The sequence below is a fragment of the Carassius carassius genome, chromosome 10, assembly GCF_963082965.1.
Source record: "Carassius carassius chromosome 10, fCarCar2.1, whole genome shotgun sequence".
Taxonomy (NCBI): Eukaryota; Metazoa; Chordata; class Actinopteri; order Cypriniformes; family Cyprinidae; genus Carassius; species Carassius carassius.
In genome coordinates, this window is record NC_081764.1 from 32806349 (window position 1) to 32825255 (window position 18907).

Genomic DNA, 18907 nt, shown 5'->3' on the forward strand with positions numbered 1-18907 from the left:
CAGATGCGTCTTTGACCGGTTGGGGAGCTGTTTGTCAGGGGCGCCCAGCCCACGGAGTGTGGACAGCGGCACAACGCAACTGGCACATAAACAAATTGGAATTACTGGCGGTCTTTCTGGCTCTCCAGTATTTTTCGAGTCTACTGATTGGCCGTCATGTGCTTCTCAGAACAGACAACACAGCGGTCGTGTCCTACCTGAATCATCAGGGAGGATTACGTTATCGAGACGTATTCTTCTTTGGTCTCGCAACAAATTTCTGTCAAACCGGGCTGTTCATATCCCCGGACGACTGAACTTCGGAGCAGATTTACTATCCAGACAGACTCTGGAGCAGGGGGAATGGAGATTGCACCCCCAGACGGTGAATCACCTATGGCGGATTTTCGGAGAAGCGAAAGTGGATTTATTCGCGTTGAGCACGACTACGCATTGCCCGCTATGGTTCTCCCTATGCCCTCCATCGCCCCTGGGTTTGGATGCGTTAGCTCACAACTGGCCCAGGACCAGTTTGTATGCGTTTCCCCCAATTCGTCTGATCCCAGCGGTATTATGCAGAATACGGCGGGACAGAGTGGAACAGCTGCTGCTGGTGGCTCCGCGATGGCACACACAGCCGTGGTTTGCGGATCTGATCAATCTGTTAGCGGGCTCTCCGTGGGAGATTCCCCTCAGACAGGATTTTATTATCACAAGCACAGGGAATGATTTGGCATCCGAGGCCAGATCTGTAGAAACTGTGGGCGTGGCCTCTGAGCGGAGTGAGTTAATATGTCCCGGTCTTTCTGTTAAAACCACCGAGACTATACTGAACTCTAGAGCAGCTTCTACGAGACGCTTATATGCTTTCAAGTGGAGACTGTTTACGACATGGTGCGAAACTCATAATATGGATCCAATTTACTGCCCAGTGGCTTCAGTACTGGAGTTCCTTCAGGACCGTTTTTCGAATGGAGTGACACCAGCTACCCTAAAGGTTTACGTGGCACTCATTCAGCTTACCACGAATATATAAATGGTGCCTCAGTGGGCCGTCATCCACTGGTTTCTCGTTCATACAGGGTGCGCGACGGCTGAGGCCTTTCCGCCCCGTGCGATTCCCTTCATGGATTTCCATTGTGTTGCATGGTTTATCAGGGCATCCGTTTGAGCCCTTGGAAATTGTACCGGATAAAATCCTGACTTTTAAGACACTTCTTATGGCTTTATCCTCTCTCAAGAGAGTTGGGGATTTACAGGCTTTTTCTGTCTCATCCTCGTGCATGGAGTTTGCACCGGGCTCTGTCAAAGTGTTGTTGTGACCAAGGCCTAATTATGTCCCTAAGGTCGCATCTAATCCCTTTCGCTTTCAGCAGGTGGTCCTGGAGGCTTTATCCCCTGCTGTGGCGGAGTCTGGAGATCTAAGTCTTTGCCCTGTGAGAGTTTAAAGACTTATTTGGATCGTACTGCCCCATGGTTGAGTCTGACCAGCTGTTTGTCTGTTTGGACAAAGGAATAAAGGCCATGCGGTTACAAACAGCGCATGTCCCATTGGCTGGTTGAGGCAATATCTTAGCCTATGAGGTGCGCGGGCTCGCTTTGCCCTTAGGAGTTAAAGCTCATTTCACGAGAGCAGTGGCTTCGTCTCAAGCTTTCTCAGTAGATCTTCTATGGATGGTATCTGTGCTGCGGCAGGTTGGTCCTCACCGAGCACTTTTATTAAGTCTTACAGTCTGGATGTGAGGATGGCTCCTGGCTCCCGGGTTCTCTCCGCTTGAGCAGATGCTTCCTTAGATCCCAGCTATCAGGTACGTCAGGCATTATGCTATAGCGTTCCAATAGTGGTGACGTCACCGCAGCATTGAAGTGACCTATGAAAGGGAACATCTCGGTTACGTATGTAACCTTGGTCCCCTGAATAGGGAACGAGATGCTGCGGTTCTGGCTTGCAGTCAACGCCAATGACGCCATTACATCGAGCGCAAAAGAACTGTTTTCTTCAACCGGTTTATTGAATCGAACTGTCCAAAAGAACTACTGGTGATTCAAAAACATGCAACCGGTTCTTGACTCGTGAATGAGTCATTATCTGGCTCGGCTCGGTGTTCATCTCTCTCTTCACAGCAGTTCAGTCAGCACGCGCAGTCTTCTTAATCGCTTGATTCGCTCAATGATGTGCCAGCTTTATCAAACCTGCCATCTACAGTTCTGGCAGTGGTAATGTGGGTTTGTAATGGAATGATTCGTAACATTTTTATAATTGTAACGAGTAACGATGCAGCACATAAAAAAATATCGGAGTAAAAGTATTAAACTCATCGAAAATATGTACTGAAGTAAAAGTGGAAGTAGGAGAAAAAAACAATACTCTAGTAAAGTACAGATACCGCCTTTTAGTACTTAAGTACAGTAGTGAAGTAGTTCTACTTCGTTACTATACATCTCTGATCCTGTGCATGCATATGCAGCAGACTTTGCACTTTTAAATAAGTAAAAAGATGCAAGTAAATGTCATAAAATGAACAAAATTCTTATTTGTAAACCTTTGTAGTCATTTTCTACTAATGTTTCCCAAAAAAATTAATGAGTATCTATGAAATCAGGGATTTGAAGAATGTACACTACCATTCAAAAAACTGTAAATTGCAAGATTTTTTTTTTTTTTTTTAAGAATTCTCTTATGCTCACTAAGGCTGCATTTATTTGATCGAAGATACAGTAAACAAAGTTATACTGTGATTTGTTTTTAACATTTTAAAATACATTTTCTATTGTAATATGCATATTTTAAAATTTTATTTATTCCTGTGATCAAAGCTGAGCTTTCAGGATCATAACTCAGAAATCATTCTAATACTCTGATGAAAACAGTTGTGCTGTCTGCTGTTTTTTGCAGAAACTGTGATACTTTTTTCAAGTAAAAAAAATAAATGTATATATATATATATATATATAAATATTATATCAAAATATTTAACGCAATTAACGCAGCATCCGTATTTTCTGCCATCCGTTGGCTAGCTTTACATTATATGATCACGCTCTTTAAATGCTTTTAAACATTTCAAGCGCAGCAAGACAAAAGAGAATGCGCTGTCTGTGAATGCCCCTATTTGACACGCACACACACACACACACACACACACACACACGCACATACAATGCATAGACAGGGCACCAGAATCCAGTTCTCTTAAGCGCTTGAACTAACAATAAACATCTCAAAGTGCCAGTTTTGTCGATTATCCTCATAAGAGCAATCTTAATTGATTTATATAAAGTCTAAAATGAACAAAAAGAGTTGTGAGAGATTGAGGCGAGATCCATAGATAGTATATATATGGTGAGATCCGCGTGTCTGTCTGCTCTTAAAGGGACAGCAGCCAATAAAGCTTCCTGTCAGTAAAGTTAAAGAACAAAGGGAACAGAGAAAATCAGAAAATGACTCGCTGCTCTTGACTAAATAACTTTTGTTGCTTTAATAAGGATTAACTATTTAATTTATAGTTTATGCAGTGCAGACTGCATATAACTTTGATAACTTTATTAAATTTCTGTATATTTCCTTACTGTTAAGACAGGAAGGGCAGGAGTAAACATGACATTTATTATGGGTTTATGTTAGCATTGTTTTAAGTTTACTTAAATTAAAAACTTAATTGTTATATTTTTGAAGCCTAATAATAAATGTAAAAAAAAAAAAAAAAAATCAGTAGCTGTATTAATATCAGTAATACTGGCCTTCATTCATAAAAAGATGCCATTTAAATAAGTATTTAAAATAAACTGTCTTTGTTGTTTCTACATTAATTTGATTAACTGTGAAATTATTACATAAAAAAATATATTAAAAACGTACAAAAACATTTCTTTTTTATTGCGATTAATTGCGATTAATCACAGAAAAAATGTGTGATTAATCTAGTTAAAGTTTTTAATCGATTGACAGCACTAATATATATATTTATATATATATATATATATATATATATATATATATTACGGAGCCCCGCACATGACATGCAAGAAAGAAAAAATAAATTGTGCGCATGATTTACTAATTCGTTCCCTCAATGTACTGAAACGTGCACACGATTACTATTGTGTTCCCTCGATTTGCTAAATTGTAATACTTAATACAAGCATTCACTTCTTTAATTAACTAACTAATTAAGAGAATTCCTACTGATTCCTGACTTTCAAACAGTGGTGTACTGTATTTTGTCATGTATTAGTGAATGTGTTATGTTTTTACCCTTAGGCAATGGTGGTCGTGGTGCTGGTTTATACCGCACTGAGGTTGACGTGTTCACAGTTGTTGATGACGATGTAGTCCCTGATGAAGGTCTGCTTTGTGTGGATGTCCCAGTGACTGTTGGAGTATCTCCTCTACCGCTGCTCTGGTCTGAAGTGTTTGTGTCTGGTGTTTTAGGTACACGCTCATCCACCTGAGAGAACATTAGAAACTCTAAAAACACTCAAAACAAAATCAAAGTTGAGTGCAAGTAAAAATTCTATTCATTATCTTAATTACCAAACCAAGGCCAACAAGAAAGTGGGTGGTCACTGTTGAGACCATCAGTGAACTAACCTCGGTAATGTCTGGAGCAGCTGTTGGAGCAAACGTGTCTCCTCTCCCGCTCTCATGAGTGACAGTGTTCATCCCCGAGTGTGTTCTCGTGTTCTCTCTGTGGCTGTTATGTATGTTGGTGCCATAATTGTCCCTGCCATTACCATTGATGCGGTTGCCATTAATACCATATCCGTTTTCAAAACCATTAATGCGACTAAAGATAAGTGCTCCATTCTCATCCTCACAGAGCTTATTGACTAGTTTGGACTCCAGAGCTGTGGATTCAATTAAAAAGAGAGAAAAGCAATATTAGATATTTAAATCTATACAAAAGTAAACAGCTGATCAATTCCAGATAAAGCCAATCATTTGGATTTATTGAAATAAATAAATTAATTAATTATATATATATATATAAGCTATTATTATTATATATGAATGATTACTGATTTATATTAATATTTATTATATTTTATTAAATATATATTTTATCATTTTAGCATACCCTAAACACATACAGTGCGTGCGTGTGTGTGTGTATAAAACCTAAACGTTTAAATTGTAATAATGAATCATAATTTTGTAAATGTAACTAAAAACTTGAATTATTCAAATACTTTAGATGTTAAATTAGTTTGTGCAAAATTTACTGTTTAGCAGTGCAATCAAAAAGTGAGTCAAGATAAAAAGGGATATAACCCCCCCCCACCCCCCCACCCCAAAAAAAAAACCTTGTCCCTGATGGTAGATGCCATAAATACACTATTTTGTGAGAAAATGCATCTTGCACACACAAAGGTTATTCTCATACCTCCATATGTATGTAAACATAAGTACTTTCATCTAGGAGGAGTATGTGAATTGGCATTCAGCCTCAGGTTTGCTGTATTGGTTACCTGGCAAGGTGTTGAAGTGGTCTATGTAAAACATGTGCTCACTGTCAGGGTCCGACGCAATGAGATTGAGCTCCTGGAGAAACTCTTCTTGTGTCGGATCACTAATGTTAACAATCCCTAGAGCGTACATCTCAATGTTAGCTGCATGCGCCTCCCTGACAGCGATTTCCAGCTTCACGGGCTCCCGTTTATCTGTTTGTCCGTCTGTGATCACAATGGCAACCTTCCTGACCCCTGTCCTTGCGCTGTAAAATGCTTCCTGAGTTGCTTTGCGTATGGCGGAGCCGGTGTATGTGCCCTCGCCGATGTAGTGAACCCTGCGTAACGCTTGTTTGACATCTTGTTTGGTCATGTAGCGAGCGAGGTTGAACTCAAGCTGGACCTCTAAGCTGTACAAAACGAGACCGACTCGGGTGGCATTACGCCCCACGGTGAGTCTGTCGACTAACGCAGCCACAAAGTCCTTGATGATCTCAAAGTTTTCAGGCCCGACGCTTTCAGAGCTGTCAATCACAAACACCAGCTCCATGGGACGCTCCTTACACTTGACTCCACAACCTGATAGACAATACGGGACATTTCATGAACTTTAAACACTACCATTCAAAAGTCTGGGGTGAGTAAAATGTTTTTAAAATAATTAATGCTTTTATTTACGATGCATCAAATTGATTAAAAGTGACGATATCAATTTATTATGTTAAGATTTCTATTCCAAATCAGTGCTGTTCTTTTGAACTTTCTATTTATTAAACAATATTGAAAAAATGTATCAGTTTCCACAAAAATATAGAAATGTTCCTTGATCATGTGGCACTGAAGACGTAATGATGGAGTAATGGAGGTAATGATGCTGAAAATTCAGCTTTGCATCACAAATAAATTTTATTTTTTAAATGTTTTACAATAGAAAACTCTTATTTTAAACTGAAAATTGTTTCACGATATTACTGTTTTTCCTGTATTTTTGATCAAATGCAGTCTTGGTGTGCAGAAGAAACTTACAGACCCCAAACTGTAAATTGTTCAAATGTGAGATGTACATACCACAAATCTCCCTTATCATTCTGATTATCTCTTCCCTCTGAAAAAAAAAAAATAATAATAATAATAATAATATGAGATTCGCTTGAAATGCATATGATTTTAATGATGTAGCATGATGTGAAAGATTTAAAAGACACACCGTAAGTCCAGATTCTCCTTTGATTCCTGGTCTACCCTGAAAAAAGTGAGTTAGTGAGTTATAATACATATAAAAATAAAAAATGGAAATGACATTACTGAGATGTTTTACAAACATAAGTTGCTTTAAACCTAGTTTGCTTTAAATAATGGTGAGAAGCTCTTATTATTGTCTTTTGTTCTTAAATATTTCATTTTTTACTAAATCTTTTTAAACACTTGATTTTTTAATGCATTTTATTGTGTTGTGTATTTCATTGCATGCTATTTAACCAAATTAATGAATTGCACCAATGAACACGTTTTAACAAATTACCTTGCTGTCTATTATTTAGGCTCTATCCTATATGAAATATAAACTCATATACATTATGACTGATTTGAAAAGCTTCACACATGCAGCAACGCTGTCAATGCTGAGGTTTAATTACTCACTGTTTGTCCAGGAATGCCATGATCTCCCATATCACCTTTAACCCCCTTCATCCCCCTCTCACCCTGAGCTCCACGATCCCCCTGAAAAACACACATGAGCTTCATATTAATCTGTACGAATATTTAATCACAACACAGATTATAAAACAAAACCTGAGACCTTCGACCCGGGCATTCCTTCTCCAGGAGTTCCTCTTGGCCCGCTCACACCCTGTGACCCCTGATCACCCTGCAATAGCGTAGAAGATATGCTGTTGGGTTTGAAAACACATATATGTGTTCAATTCTTTATTATTTTTTATGCCAGTGTCGCCACCTTTGGACCCTGTAGGCCTTGTCCTGGTGGCCCAGTAGGTCCAGGAGGTCCTGGTCTTCCCATGTTGCCCTGGTTTGTTCAGAGATATTCAATATTAACACATTTCAAAGGGAAAACACATTCAGATTCATTGGTGCTGAGATAAAAGCGGCCCCGAAACATCTGGAATGACGTTTAGGTTACTGGATTACATTAGCCAGATTTGCTGGACGTAGGTACAAGATTTGGAGCACGTGTGTGTGTGTATCTTGTGATGAATGTATGATCATCACAGAGACAGTACTATGATATATGTGGTGTTAAGATGATGTGGTAATTGAGGAATGGCTCGTATTCTCTGGCAAGTTCATTCAGGGAGACAGGACGGGATCACAGATATGAGAAAAAATACTACACAGATAATATCAAGAGATAACATATTAGATGTTTTTATTTTATAAAAATAAAAAAAATTCAAAACACATTTTAAACTAAATTTTAACCTACAAGTTTTAAATCACTATTACTAGTTTGGGGAACAATTAGCCACATTTGTTTGCAGATGCCACCTTATTTTTTTTGTACTATAAAAATTTATAATATACTGTATACTCCACCATTCAAATGTTTGGGGTTGGTAAGCTGTTTTGCTTTTTGAAAGAAGTCTCATCTGCTCACAAAGGCAAAATGTATTTGATCAAAAATACACTAAAACTGTAATAATGTGAAATATTATTACAATTTGAAGTAACTCTTTTATATTTTGTAAAATGTAATTTATTCCTGTGATCAAAGCTGTATTTTCAGCATCATTACTCCAGTCTTTAGTGTCACATGATCTTCAGAAATCATCTTAATATTTTGTGTAAACTGTAATGATTTTTTTTCTTCTTCTCTGAATTCTCTGATTAAAGCTGCAGTCGGTAACTTTTGACGCTCTAGCGGTTAATCAACAGAACTGCTTGCGTGTTGCGGAAGGACATTGTAGCCGGAGCTACTTCTCTCTGTTTATGTCATAGACAGTAAAAGAAATGGACACAGCGACCCCATTGAAACTCAATTGAGACAAGTAAAGCCCAGTTTTAGCTATTTTTAGCACTTCCGTTTCTGACGCACAGACTCAAACTAAGCTTGATGATGTCAGCAACCTGTCTGACATTTGTAAATCTTCTAAGTGGCTGTGCGTGCAAACTGCCATCGTTAATCTTGCAGAGACGGCGAGCTTGAGCGGGGAGTTCTTTGGCGTGAGTGAGCAGGAGTAAGTATTCTGATTAATTATTTTGTATAGTATTTTAAAATGTAACGCCAGTACGCCATATTACGTTAATTGCCTGCGAGCTTCTCCTCCTGTCTGTACGGTAATTTCTCTACTGTGCGACAGAGAGTCGAGTGGTTATGACGCAATCGTTAGCATATTTTTACAAAAACTGTTTCTACGGGGCCATAATGTAACATAGAAGGTAATGGAGCCCTTTATACATTGTCGTGTATCTTTCGAAATAAATAATGGACAAATGGAGTCTTTAAACGCCTCAGATGCGAAAGGTTGGTTCTCCTACTCTGTCTGTTGATGGCGTTGCACTGGAGTTTAAGTCCAAATTAAAAAATCTGGGTGTCATATTTGACGCCACACTGTCATTTGAGCCTTTTGTCCAGAATACATTTAAGACATAATTTTATCACCTCAGAAATATAGCCCGGCTACGTCCTATGTTATCCTTTTCGGTAGCTGAGAAGTTGATTAACTCTTTTGTCTTTTCGCGCATTGACTACTGCAATGGTCTTCTAGCTGGGGTATCTAAATCCCCACCGGATAAATTGCAATATCTTCAAAATTCAGCTGCTAGAGTACTATCTGGGGTCAGGGCCAGGGACCATATAACCCCGGTCTGGGAGTCCCTGTACTGGCTACCTGTTAGGTACCTTATTGATTTTAAAATCCTTATGCTGGCCTATAAATCTCTGCACAATCTGGCACCTGAGTATTTGACTGATTTATTAATCCCCTACACACCACGTCGCAATCTGCGCTCCTCTCAGAGTGGTCTTTTGGTTGTTCCGAAGACACGGCTTCATAGGTGGGGTGACCGAGCATTTTCTGTCCATGCTCCTAAGCTCTGGAATTCTCTCCCGGCCGACATCAGAGAAGCAAATACATTAGTGACTTTTAAATCTCTTCTTAAAACATTTTATTTTAGGATTGCTTTTACATGAACTTGATTTTATGTGTTTATTTTCTTGTATTTACATTGTGTTTATTCATTTGCTGTTATGCTTGTCTGTAAAATGCTTTGAGAAAGCTACTTTTAAAGGCGCTATACAAAATAAATATATTATTATTATTATTATATGTAAAGTTATTCGCTGTCAAAGTGACGCCAAAATGAATGGGAGGTCAATGGGAATGCTAACGCAAGTGAAGTTTTTGTGTTCAAAGTATACAAAATGTATATAATAAGCGAGTACACCCTGAATCCATTTTCCAAACTGTGTTTTTAGCCTGTCCTGAATCACTAGGGTACACCTATAATAAGTTTTTATATTTGGACTATTTTAGATAGTAAAAGAGTAAGTAACCCGGTACCTTTGTGATTCTTCATAGACATAAACAGAGAGAAGTAGTTCCGGCTACAATGTCCTTCCGCAACACGCAAGCAGTTCTGTTTATTAACCGCTAGAGCGTCAAAAGTTACCGACTGCAGCTTTAATAGAAAGTTTATTTGAAATAAAAATCTTCCGTAACATTATAAATGTCTTCAATGACCCATTTGAATTTACTGTGGCTTTGCGGAATAAAAAAAAAAACTTTAAAATGGTAATGTAAATATTATTTTAACAGAATATTTTATATTTAACATTTTAAATACTTTTTGGGGCAACTGTGAAGACTTTTGATATGACATGTTCATCAACACACATATTTCCTTTTATATTATGGTAAATAGTTCTTGTTAATACTCAGTCTAATTATTTACTTTAATTGCACCCAACCATATCTTTTTTACTTTTATTATACTCCATCTTATCCATCTCATTTTGAAATCTTGTGGCACAGTGGGAGAGGATCTAATGCAAGAATGTACTAAATCGATGCTAAGAGGAGCTGAAAGAGATTGACATGGGCTTAATCAAGAGATAGTATCTGTGTGTGTTTGATGACGTACAGGAGGTCCTTGTAGTCCTTCGCCTGGGGGTCCAGGTGGGCCTGGTAAACCTCTGAAGCCAATATCACCCTGAGACACAGTCATGATGAAATACTTGTGTTTACACCCCATTCGATCATAAAATTCAAATACAGGTGATCTGCTTTAGGGTGACACATAAGAACAGTCCTACCTTTGGTCCAGGTATCCCTATGCCCTCTGAACCAGGATCTCCTGGAAGCCCAGGAAGACCAGGAGGTCCCTGCAAACAAATAACACACAGCAACAACAAAATATGACTTCATGATGAATTGTGAGAACTTCCCTACAGAATGATCTCATAATCATGAATGGATTTTAATAAGAGCCTGTGGAGGTTTTTAACACACTGATGGACCAGGATAGCCGTCCCCTTTTGGTCCACTTAGACCAGGAGGACCTGGGTCACCATGATCGCCCTGAGGAACAAAGCATGAGCAAATCCATTGATGTTTGATCAAGACAGGTTAATAACATGGGTTTATTTTACAGTCTTAACAGTAATTAAGAATTAAATGAACCTTTGGCCCAGGAAGACCATATCCTGTTTCTCCTACTGGACCAGAAGGACCTGGAAGGCCGACATCACCCTTTAATGAGACATGAGACATTACAGACACACTGTGCATTTGAAAGGTTTTTTGCAGATATTGTGGGGTTCAAAAGTCAGAAAGTGACTTGTGAAAACTAGCTTTTCTTTATTTTATACAACAAATACCAAAACTTGGTTTATTTCCATATTTCATTAGAAATGCTTTTACTTTTGGTCCTGTTATAGCATGTCCCGGTAGTCCAGGTAATCCCAGGCGCCCAGGGGTGCCAGGCTCTCCCTACGAAGACATTAATAAAGAACAGAAGGAAATTTTATATGAAATGTTATTTAATGTCCATGTAGCAAAAGACAGAATACTCCAGATTCATCAATGAGAACTAGGCACTCACCTTTGACCCTGAGGGTCCAGCTATTCCTGGTGGCCCTGCTAACCCACGGATTCCCCGCTGACCCTGATCACCCTAAACAATGTCAGAACAAAACGCTACATCAATAAGCATCAAGTTGGTGTCCACAGTTAAAGACCCCACTGAAGTTAGAAGATTGACATGTATGGAATTATCATCCTCAAAACTTAATCTTTCATTTAATGGGTCTTTAAGATGATTTTAGAAAGTTAAACATGTGAGAAAAAGTGAGAAAAGAGATACTTTTTCACCCTGGATGCCCACTCCTGCTGCTCCTTCATGGCCTCTCAACCCAGGGGTTCCTAGTTCTCCCTGAAATACACACAGAAGATGAATGTGTGTAGACTTTCTAAGCAGATGATGCTAACTAAAATGATTCAAGTGATTAAAGTGGGCCTGGTACCTTCTGTCCTGGAGCGCCATCCTCTCCTGGTAAACCTGGTAATCCTGATAACCCCGGAGCACCAGGTTCTCCCTTCGCAGAATAAATCAAAGTATTAATCATTTATATTCTGGATAAAAGCAGTGCTAGTTTTACATGGTTTCTAGCTGGTCAAAGCTTGACATTTATAATCATTGTCTAGTACAAGGTGGTCCAATCTGGTAAAGATAGAAGTTCAGCTGGGTTAACAGCTGATGTGTCTAATTTTCAACTTAGTAGACCATCTTGCTCAAGCAGATGGAGTTGAGTTGGTAGACCTGGTGTCTTCAGTGGGATGCTTAACCATTTTAACCAGAAAAATTACTGTGATCCTGTGAGCTTCTTTAGAAAGAATGTAATGTACCAGTTACGATATCATTATTTATATACTATTAAAGTTTTTATTCATATGTTTAATTAATTTTAAATTTTTATAAAAAAAAAATTAATATTGTAATTTAGTTTTAATTTGTTTTTATTTCAATGTTAATATTTATTTCATTTTATTTCAGCTTCATTTTAATTTACAAAAATGTTTTAGTTCTACTTAAAAGATAATGTCAGCATGAAACACTGTTTGCAATCCATTTAACTTATATACTTAATATATCTTATATAATAACATATTACAACGAATATGCAAAGAAAAAAACTGATAAATCGTGCACAAGAGCAAGACTGTGAATTAAGAAAGACGGCAGAGTGAACTCTGATTTCATGTTGACTTTACATTAAGAGTAAAGTGAAGATGACTTACTTTAGCTCCCGGTTCTCCTGCTCCTCTCTCTCCTGGTGCACCGATCTCACCTGGTAAACCTTGATCACCCTTCAAGAGCACATTTTTTTAAACATACAGATGATTTCATAACTTATCAGATAAAGTTTATTCAACCCTTTTACTATTTGAATTTGTGACAGTGTTTATAGCATGATGGGAAACTCTTGCCTTTGGTCCAGGGTAGCCCTCACCCGGTGGGCCTCTGCTTCCTGGGGGTCCACGCGGTCCTTCTATACCCTAAAACAAGCATATCCAACAATGCATAGATGTACAGTTCATTTTTATGTCATTCTCAGATCACAACGCTTGTCAGCACCTTCTCTCCTTGGATCCCTGCTCCAGGAAGCCCCACTGGTCCTTGAAGACCGGGAGGACCAATATCACCCTTAAGAAAATAAACAAATATATATTATTGCAATTGCACACCTCAGAGTCAATCATAAGCCAATCTGTCAGCTCACATACAATCTAGTTATTAAAATAATTTGGAGTAGATGCAACACTGATGTTCATATATGCCTGTATGCCACATATGCTGATTGTACTGCATGCTGTGACATGACCCTTCAAAAATCCACAGAGAAGGGTTTTTATAATGCAAATGATACAAATAGTTTCACCACAAAATTCTCAGAACTAGGAACACTTCTAATTAATTTTTTAGAAGTTTTTGAAGTAAACTAAATATCTAGTAGAGCAGCTTTAGGGTGCAATCAACCTGAGATATGAGCTCAAAAAAAGAAAGTGATTAAACTTTCACTTCAAAATAACATTTTATTCAATTGATCTGAATGTTTTACCCTGTCTCCTTTAATGCCAAGACCTACTGGTCCTCTGGGTCCTTTCAGCCCCTCCAGACCCCTCTTTCCCTGTAAAAGACAACAGTTTCAACAATCAAATGTATACATGCATTGCCATCCTGTTTTTATATATATATATATATATATATATATATATATATATATATATATATATATATATATATATGTATGTATATAACATTTAGTTTAGCCATGATGCTAAACTAAAAAATGTAAATGAAAATGAATCAAATGAAACAAAGATTATTGGAGTACGTTTTACAAGAAAATACTTTCTACTTCAAAATGTTCACTGTGCTACTTTCTGTTTCTTTGTAATTATTTGTGAAATTTACAAGCAATTTGAGTAAAAACTGGTTCAAAGAAAAGCCTTATTTTTGTATATATATATATATATAATTATTATTATTTTTTTTTACATTACGTAAAAAAGTACGTTATCTGGATATCTGCAGGGTGTTTTGGTTGTTAAAATGGTTGTTGGAAATGGAATAAATTGGATAAAAGGTCACAAAGTTCAGACATGTCAAAGGTTCTCTGATATAAACACACAAGACACAACTTGCATAAAAACATATTAAACCTCTTCATAACTTTGATTTGAGTGCATTCTGAAACTGTGTGCAATGACATGTTTACCTTTGGTCCTGGTGAACCCTCTCCTGTTGGACCCTTCTCTCCTGGCAAACCCTGCGGCCCCTGTGGCCCCTTCAGAGTAAACATGATTGTAGAAATCAATACAACGATTTCTTTGTGTTCAGTGTCAATTATAACCTCTATTGAGCATGATCACTCGCATATCTTTACCGGTAGGCCCGGCTCGCCAAGCCCAGGAAGCCCGGGAGGACCCATTCGGCCTTGGAACCCCACATCACCCTACATTGAGAAAACACATGTTATGATCACATACATGAGTTCACTGGGTTCCTGACCTCACAAGCTTTGTATAAAAGCCAACCTTTGGTCCAGGAAGCCCAAAGCCAGTCTCGCCCTGTATTCCTGGTGGTCCAGGAAAGCCTCTCTCACCCTGAAGAAGCAGAACCATCCAGAACAATATTGAAGTGCAATCTGTGAACTCAGTGCTCTGTACCTTTCTCTGCCATATTGAAAAGACCACATTAGACAAGCAGTAATGGTCCAGAACTCATTTTCTTATGTAAAACAACATAAGGTATTTAAAAACAACTTTAAGACTTAATAACATTAATACCAAAAGTCTATACAAAACAAACCGATACAGTCTTAAAATGAATGTATCTTAAACTCATTTAACTGCAAAAACAGGGTAACCACAACTGTTTAAAACACTCACATATGTACTGAAATGGTTTTATGTACTATAAATCAATACACAAGGAATTACAAGTTGACTGATTTTGGATTTTGCTGATATGATAATCAGATAAAGGCTATAAAAATATTATTGTGCCATTACTAGTAAAATCTAGGTATTGAATGTGTAAAATAATGTTCTCTGATCCGTTCACACAGAATGCATTTTTCAATTCCATTGTGCTACTTTTCCATTGTTTGTCTATGCACACACATGCTAGACAGATGTATTTGAGTGTTGCACTCATGTTCAACGTCTTTTGCTATGTATCATGCATTACATGCCATTCTAAATATGAAGTGTTCAAGTAAAAAAAAAAAAAAAGATTCAGCTTTTAATAAAACACGTTGTGAGACCTTTCTCATTATGCTTTTGGAGGGTGAAGAGTGGATGACATTTACATCTAAAACATGATTAATCTACATGGAACTGATCCCAAAACTCAAACTGCAGCATAGACTGTTTACATCATCTGGATTCAGTCAGATCCACTGAATATAAAGTCAGTGCTTGTCATCAAGCCTGTGTTAATATGTGCACCAAAATAAACACGTGCTGCTTTAAACAAAAGACTTAATGCTTGAATATTAGCAGGATCTGTTGAAAAATTGAAATTGAAATATCACAATAACCATTATGTTATAAAAATCATTTCATGACTATTCTGTGTCACGTTTCCTTATTTGGTCATCTTCCTTTTCTTGTTTTAGTTAATTAATTGATCCTCACCTGTCTCCTGTTCCCTCATTAGCTACCTTCTGTGTGTATTAATACCAGTTCTGTTCAGTTCCTCCTGGTCCGTGATTGTTGAATGTTATATGTGTCTAAGCTGTATGTATGCGTTAATCTGAATATATGTAAATGTAACTTAATCTTCTTCATTTTTGTCAGTAAACTCATCTTGTCATCCCGATCCTCTAGCACTTTCTTTCGTTTAGCACTACACCATTATCTGTAACAGAATCACGGACCTAAACAGTACTGTTTATTTTTAGCGGCATTTTTTCTTTCATTTATTTTTTGCACACCTACCAGCGAACGGTCCCCGAGAGGATTTCGCTGCTTTTGTGGAGTGGGTGCTGGAGAAGAATGGATCTTCGTGGACCATCAGCACTGCCGAAGAAGATATTTCCAGCCCCACTCCCGACCCAGAGACCAGCCAGCGCCCATCAAGCCACACGGAGCCAGAGCCTGCCGCAGAGCCCGAGCCAAACCAGGACCTCGAGAGCGCGACTGACCAGGTGTGTGAGCCGGCAACACCGTGCATCGTGGGAGTCCTCGTGGAGATCGTGGGCATGGAGGAAAGCCCTGCCCACACTCCTGCGACTGAGGGTGAGCTGTATTCGGTCTCGGGAAATATGGAGCAACTTATGGATCTAATGGACTGGTCTATGGAGGTAATTCCTGTATCCCCTGTTTTTCCGCTGGTTCCATCCAGCCCTGATCCCCTTGTATACCCTCTGTCTCCCACTCCTACCTCCTCCAGTCAGCTCCTCTGCTCCATTTCCGCTGGTTCCACCCAGCCCTGAATTTTCTGTTTCTCCGCTGGTTCCGCCCAGCTATGAATTTTATGTTTCTCTGCTGGTTCCGCCCAGCCCTGAATTTTCGGTTTCTCCGCTGGTTCCGCCCAGCCCTGAATTTTCGGTTTCTCCGCTGGTTCCGCCCAGCCCTGAATTTTCTGTCTCTCCGCTGGTTCCGCCCAGCTATGAATTTTCTGTCTCTCCGCTGGTTCCGCCCAGCCCTGAATTTTGTCTCTCCGCTGGTTCCGCCCAGCCCTGAATTTTCTGTCTCTCCGCTGGTTCCGCCCAGCTCTGAATTTCCTATGTCTCCTGTACTCCCTCCCAGCCTCCCTCTCCCACCACCTCCTAGACCTGCCAGTTCCCCTGCTCCACTTCCGCTGGTTCCGTCCAGCCCTGATCCTCCTGTGTTTCCTCCCATCCTTCCTCTCTCTCCTCCTCCTAGACCAGCCAGTTCCTCGTCATCCCTGCTGGTGCCAGTCAGTCCCGCAGCTCACCCTCTGTCCGCGCCATCTGGGCGCGATGGTTCGCCGCTGGACTGCCAGACTCCAGCTCCGCCTTGGCGTGTTAAGGCCCTGTCTCCGCCTCCAGCCTCCGAGCCCTGGACTCCTCCTCGGTCCTTCGACCCAGCGGCTCCGCCTCGGCTCTTAGCTCCCTCGGCTCCACCGTGGCCTGTCATCCCACCTGCTCCACCGGGCTCCCTCATCCCTCCTGCTCCACCTTGGTCAGTCGTCGACCATCCGCCGCCTCGGGACTCCACTCCTCTGGTTCCAACTCGTCACTCCATCCCTCCGGCTCTGTCAGGCTCCTCCTTCCCTCCGGTTCCACCTCCATCCTCAGTCGCTCCGGCTCCACAGCGGTCTCCCAGGACCCCGCCTTGGTCGCCTGAGCCTTCTGCTCCACCTAGGCCCTCCGGAGCCTCGACATTACCCTGGCTCTGCGGCTGTACTGCTCCATCTTGGGCTCTTCACCCACCGTTGCAGTCTCCGCCTGTCGGCCCCCTGGTGTCGTTGCCCCTTCACCATGGCTCCTCCCGCCGTTGACTCCACCGTGGATCTCCGTCCTGGCTGGTCTCTGGTGGACCATCTGGCTCCTGCTCCGGGCTCCTCCCTGGCTCCTCCATCCACTCCGCCCTGGTCCCTACCTCCATGCGCCCTCGTCACCTGCTCCTGGCCTGCTCCTCGCCCGCCTCCAGAACCCCCACCCTCCCTCCGCTGGTATTCCTCTTGCGGTGAGAGGAAGCACCGTTCCGGGAGGGGGCGAACTGTCACATTTCCTTATTTGGTCATCTTCCTTTTCTTGTTTTAATTAATTGATCCTCACCTGTCTCCTGTTCCCTCATTACCTTCTGTGTGTATTAATACCCGTTCAGTTCCTCCTGGTCCGTGATTGTTGAATGTTATATGTGTCTAAGCTGTATGTATGCGTTAATCTGAATATATGTAAATGTAACTTAATCCTCTTTTTCGTCAGTAAACTCATCTTGTCATCCCGATCCTCCTCTAGCACTTTCTTTCGTTTAGCACTACACCATAATCTGTAACAGAATGTAGGCACAAGTCTTTATGCATTCTTTCATTTGGCAGATGAAACTGGGGGTCTTTAAAGAAACCTGATTAATTTCAGACATACTAAAGTAACTGCAATTACTGTGTTCAGACACATTAGACAGAACACCTTCACCTGTCATAGACAGAGATACTGATTTGTGGTGCGACACATGCTTGCAAGTCCAGACATTAATCTGTTGCTCAGATGGCAGCCATCGGCATGTGAAAAAAGCAAACATTCCAGAAAAATAAGTTCTAAGTTGTCCTTAGTAGTACACCGATGGATATCAGCTCTAACACATAACAATATTAGCTTTTTGTTTGCCAAAATTGATTATAAATCAAAACTAAATTAAAAATAACCAATAAAAGCCTGAATTCTTTGCCAGAGTGCTTTTAAAGTAATTTTTTAGCATGGCAGCTACCTGAAAGCCCATACAGGGGTTTTAAGTCTATATAAATATTTCTATCATACATGAACATGGAAGAACATTTATGGTTTTAGGTTGTCCCAAACATTCCCTACACATAAAAATTAAACCTTTAACATCCACTAGACATTTTCATTTCACAAAAGCTTCTAGGTGATTATTAAAGATTTTTAAAATGTTCTAAACACTAAGAAAAAGAGGTTCGTAAAGATTATTTGTCGGAACCCCAAATAATTATTCCATGGCTTTTACTCTGAAAACCCTCTTTTGGAGCCTTTATTTTGAAGAGTGTAATTTTCCACATGCTCTCTGAAAAGAAAAAAGGACATTGCTGAATTGAACCCACTTTTTTGCCTGGTGGGCCCTCAGGTCCCACGTCTCCATTGGGTCCAGGCGAACCCTGCAGAGAAACACAGAGTAAATACGGTATACTACTATTGAATAAGAGAAAGAAAAGCTTGTTTTGCATTTTCACAAATGAAGTTTAAAGACATACCTGCTGCCCTCGGCTTCCTCTGATACCAGTGGGACCCTCTGGACCCTTTAAAGAA

The 18907-nt window shown here is 39.9% G+C and overlaps 1 protein-coding gene across 1 annotated transcript in view; it reads right to left on the bottom strand.

Annotated features, from left to right (window-relative positions):
* Positions 1-18907, bottom strand: part of col28a2b (collagen, type XXVIII, alpha 2b) — a 31793-nt gene that overhangs the window by 4829 nt on the left and 8057 nt on the right. Inside the window, exons 10-34 of the mRNA XM_059560976.1 lie at positions 18853-18897; positions 18703-18756; positions 14484-14552; positions 14333-14401; positions 14165-14233; positions 13505-13573; positions 13021-13089; positions 12873-12941; positions 12684-12752; positions 11909-11980; positions 11749-11817; positions 11488-11559; positions 11307-11375; positions 11067-11135; positions 10896-10964; positions 10700-10768; positions 10528-10596; positions 7385-7453; positions 7229-7297; positions 7069-7149; positions 6635-6670; positions 6496-6532; positions 5449-6006; positions 4571-4827; positions 4235-4427 (exon numbers count right to left, since the gene is read on the bottom strand). Of these exons, the coding sequence (XP_059416959.1) occupies positions 4235-4427; positions 4571-4827; positions 5449-6006; positions 6496-6532; positions 6635-6670; positions 7069-7149; positions 7229-7297; positions 7385-7453; positions 10528-10596; positions 10700-10768; positions 10896-10964; positions 11067-11135; positions 11307-11375; positions 11488-11559; positions 11749-11817; positions 11909-11980; positions 12684-12752; positions 12873-12941; positions 13021-13089; positions 13505-13573; positions 14165-14233; positions 14333-14401; positions 14484-14552; positions 18703-18756; positions 18853-18897 (2440 nt within the window). The remainder of the gene's footprint in view (positions 1-4234; positions 4428-4570; positions 4828-5448; positions 6007-6495; positions 6533-6634; positions 6671-7068; positions 7150-7228; positions 7298-7384; positions 7454-10527; positions 10597-10699; positions 10769-10895; positions 10965-11066; positions 11136-11306; positions 11376-11487; positions 11560-11748; positions 11818-11908; positions 11981-12683; positions 12753-12872; positions 12942-13020; positions 13090-13504; positions 13574-14164; positions 14234-14332; positions 14402-14483; positions 14553-18702; positions 18757-18852; positions 18898-18907) is intronic.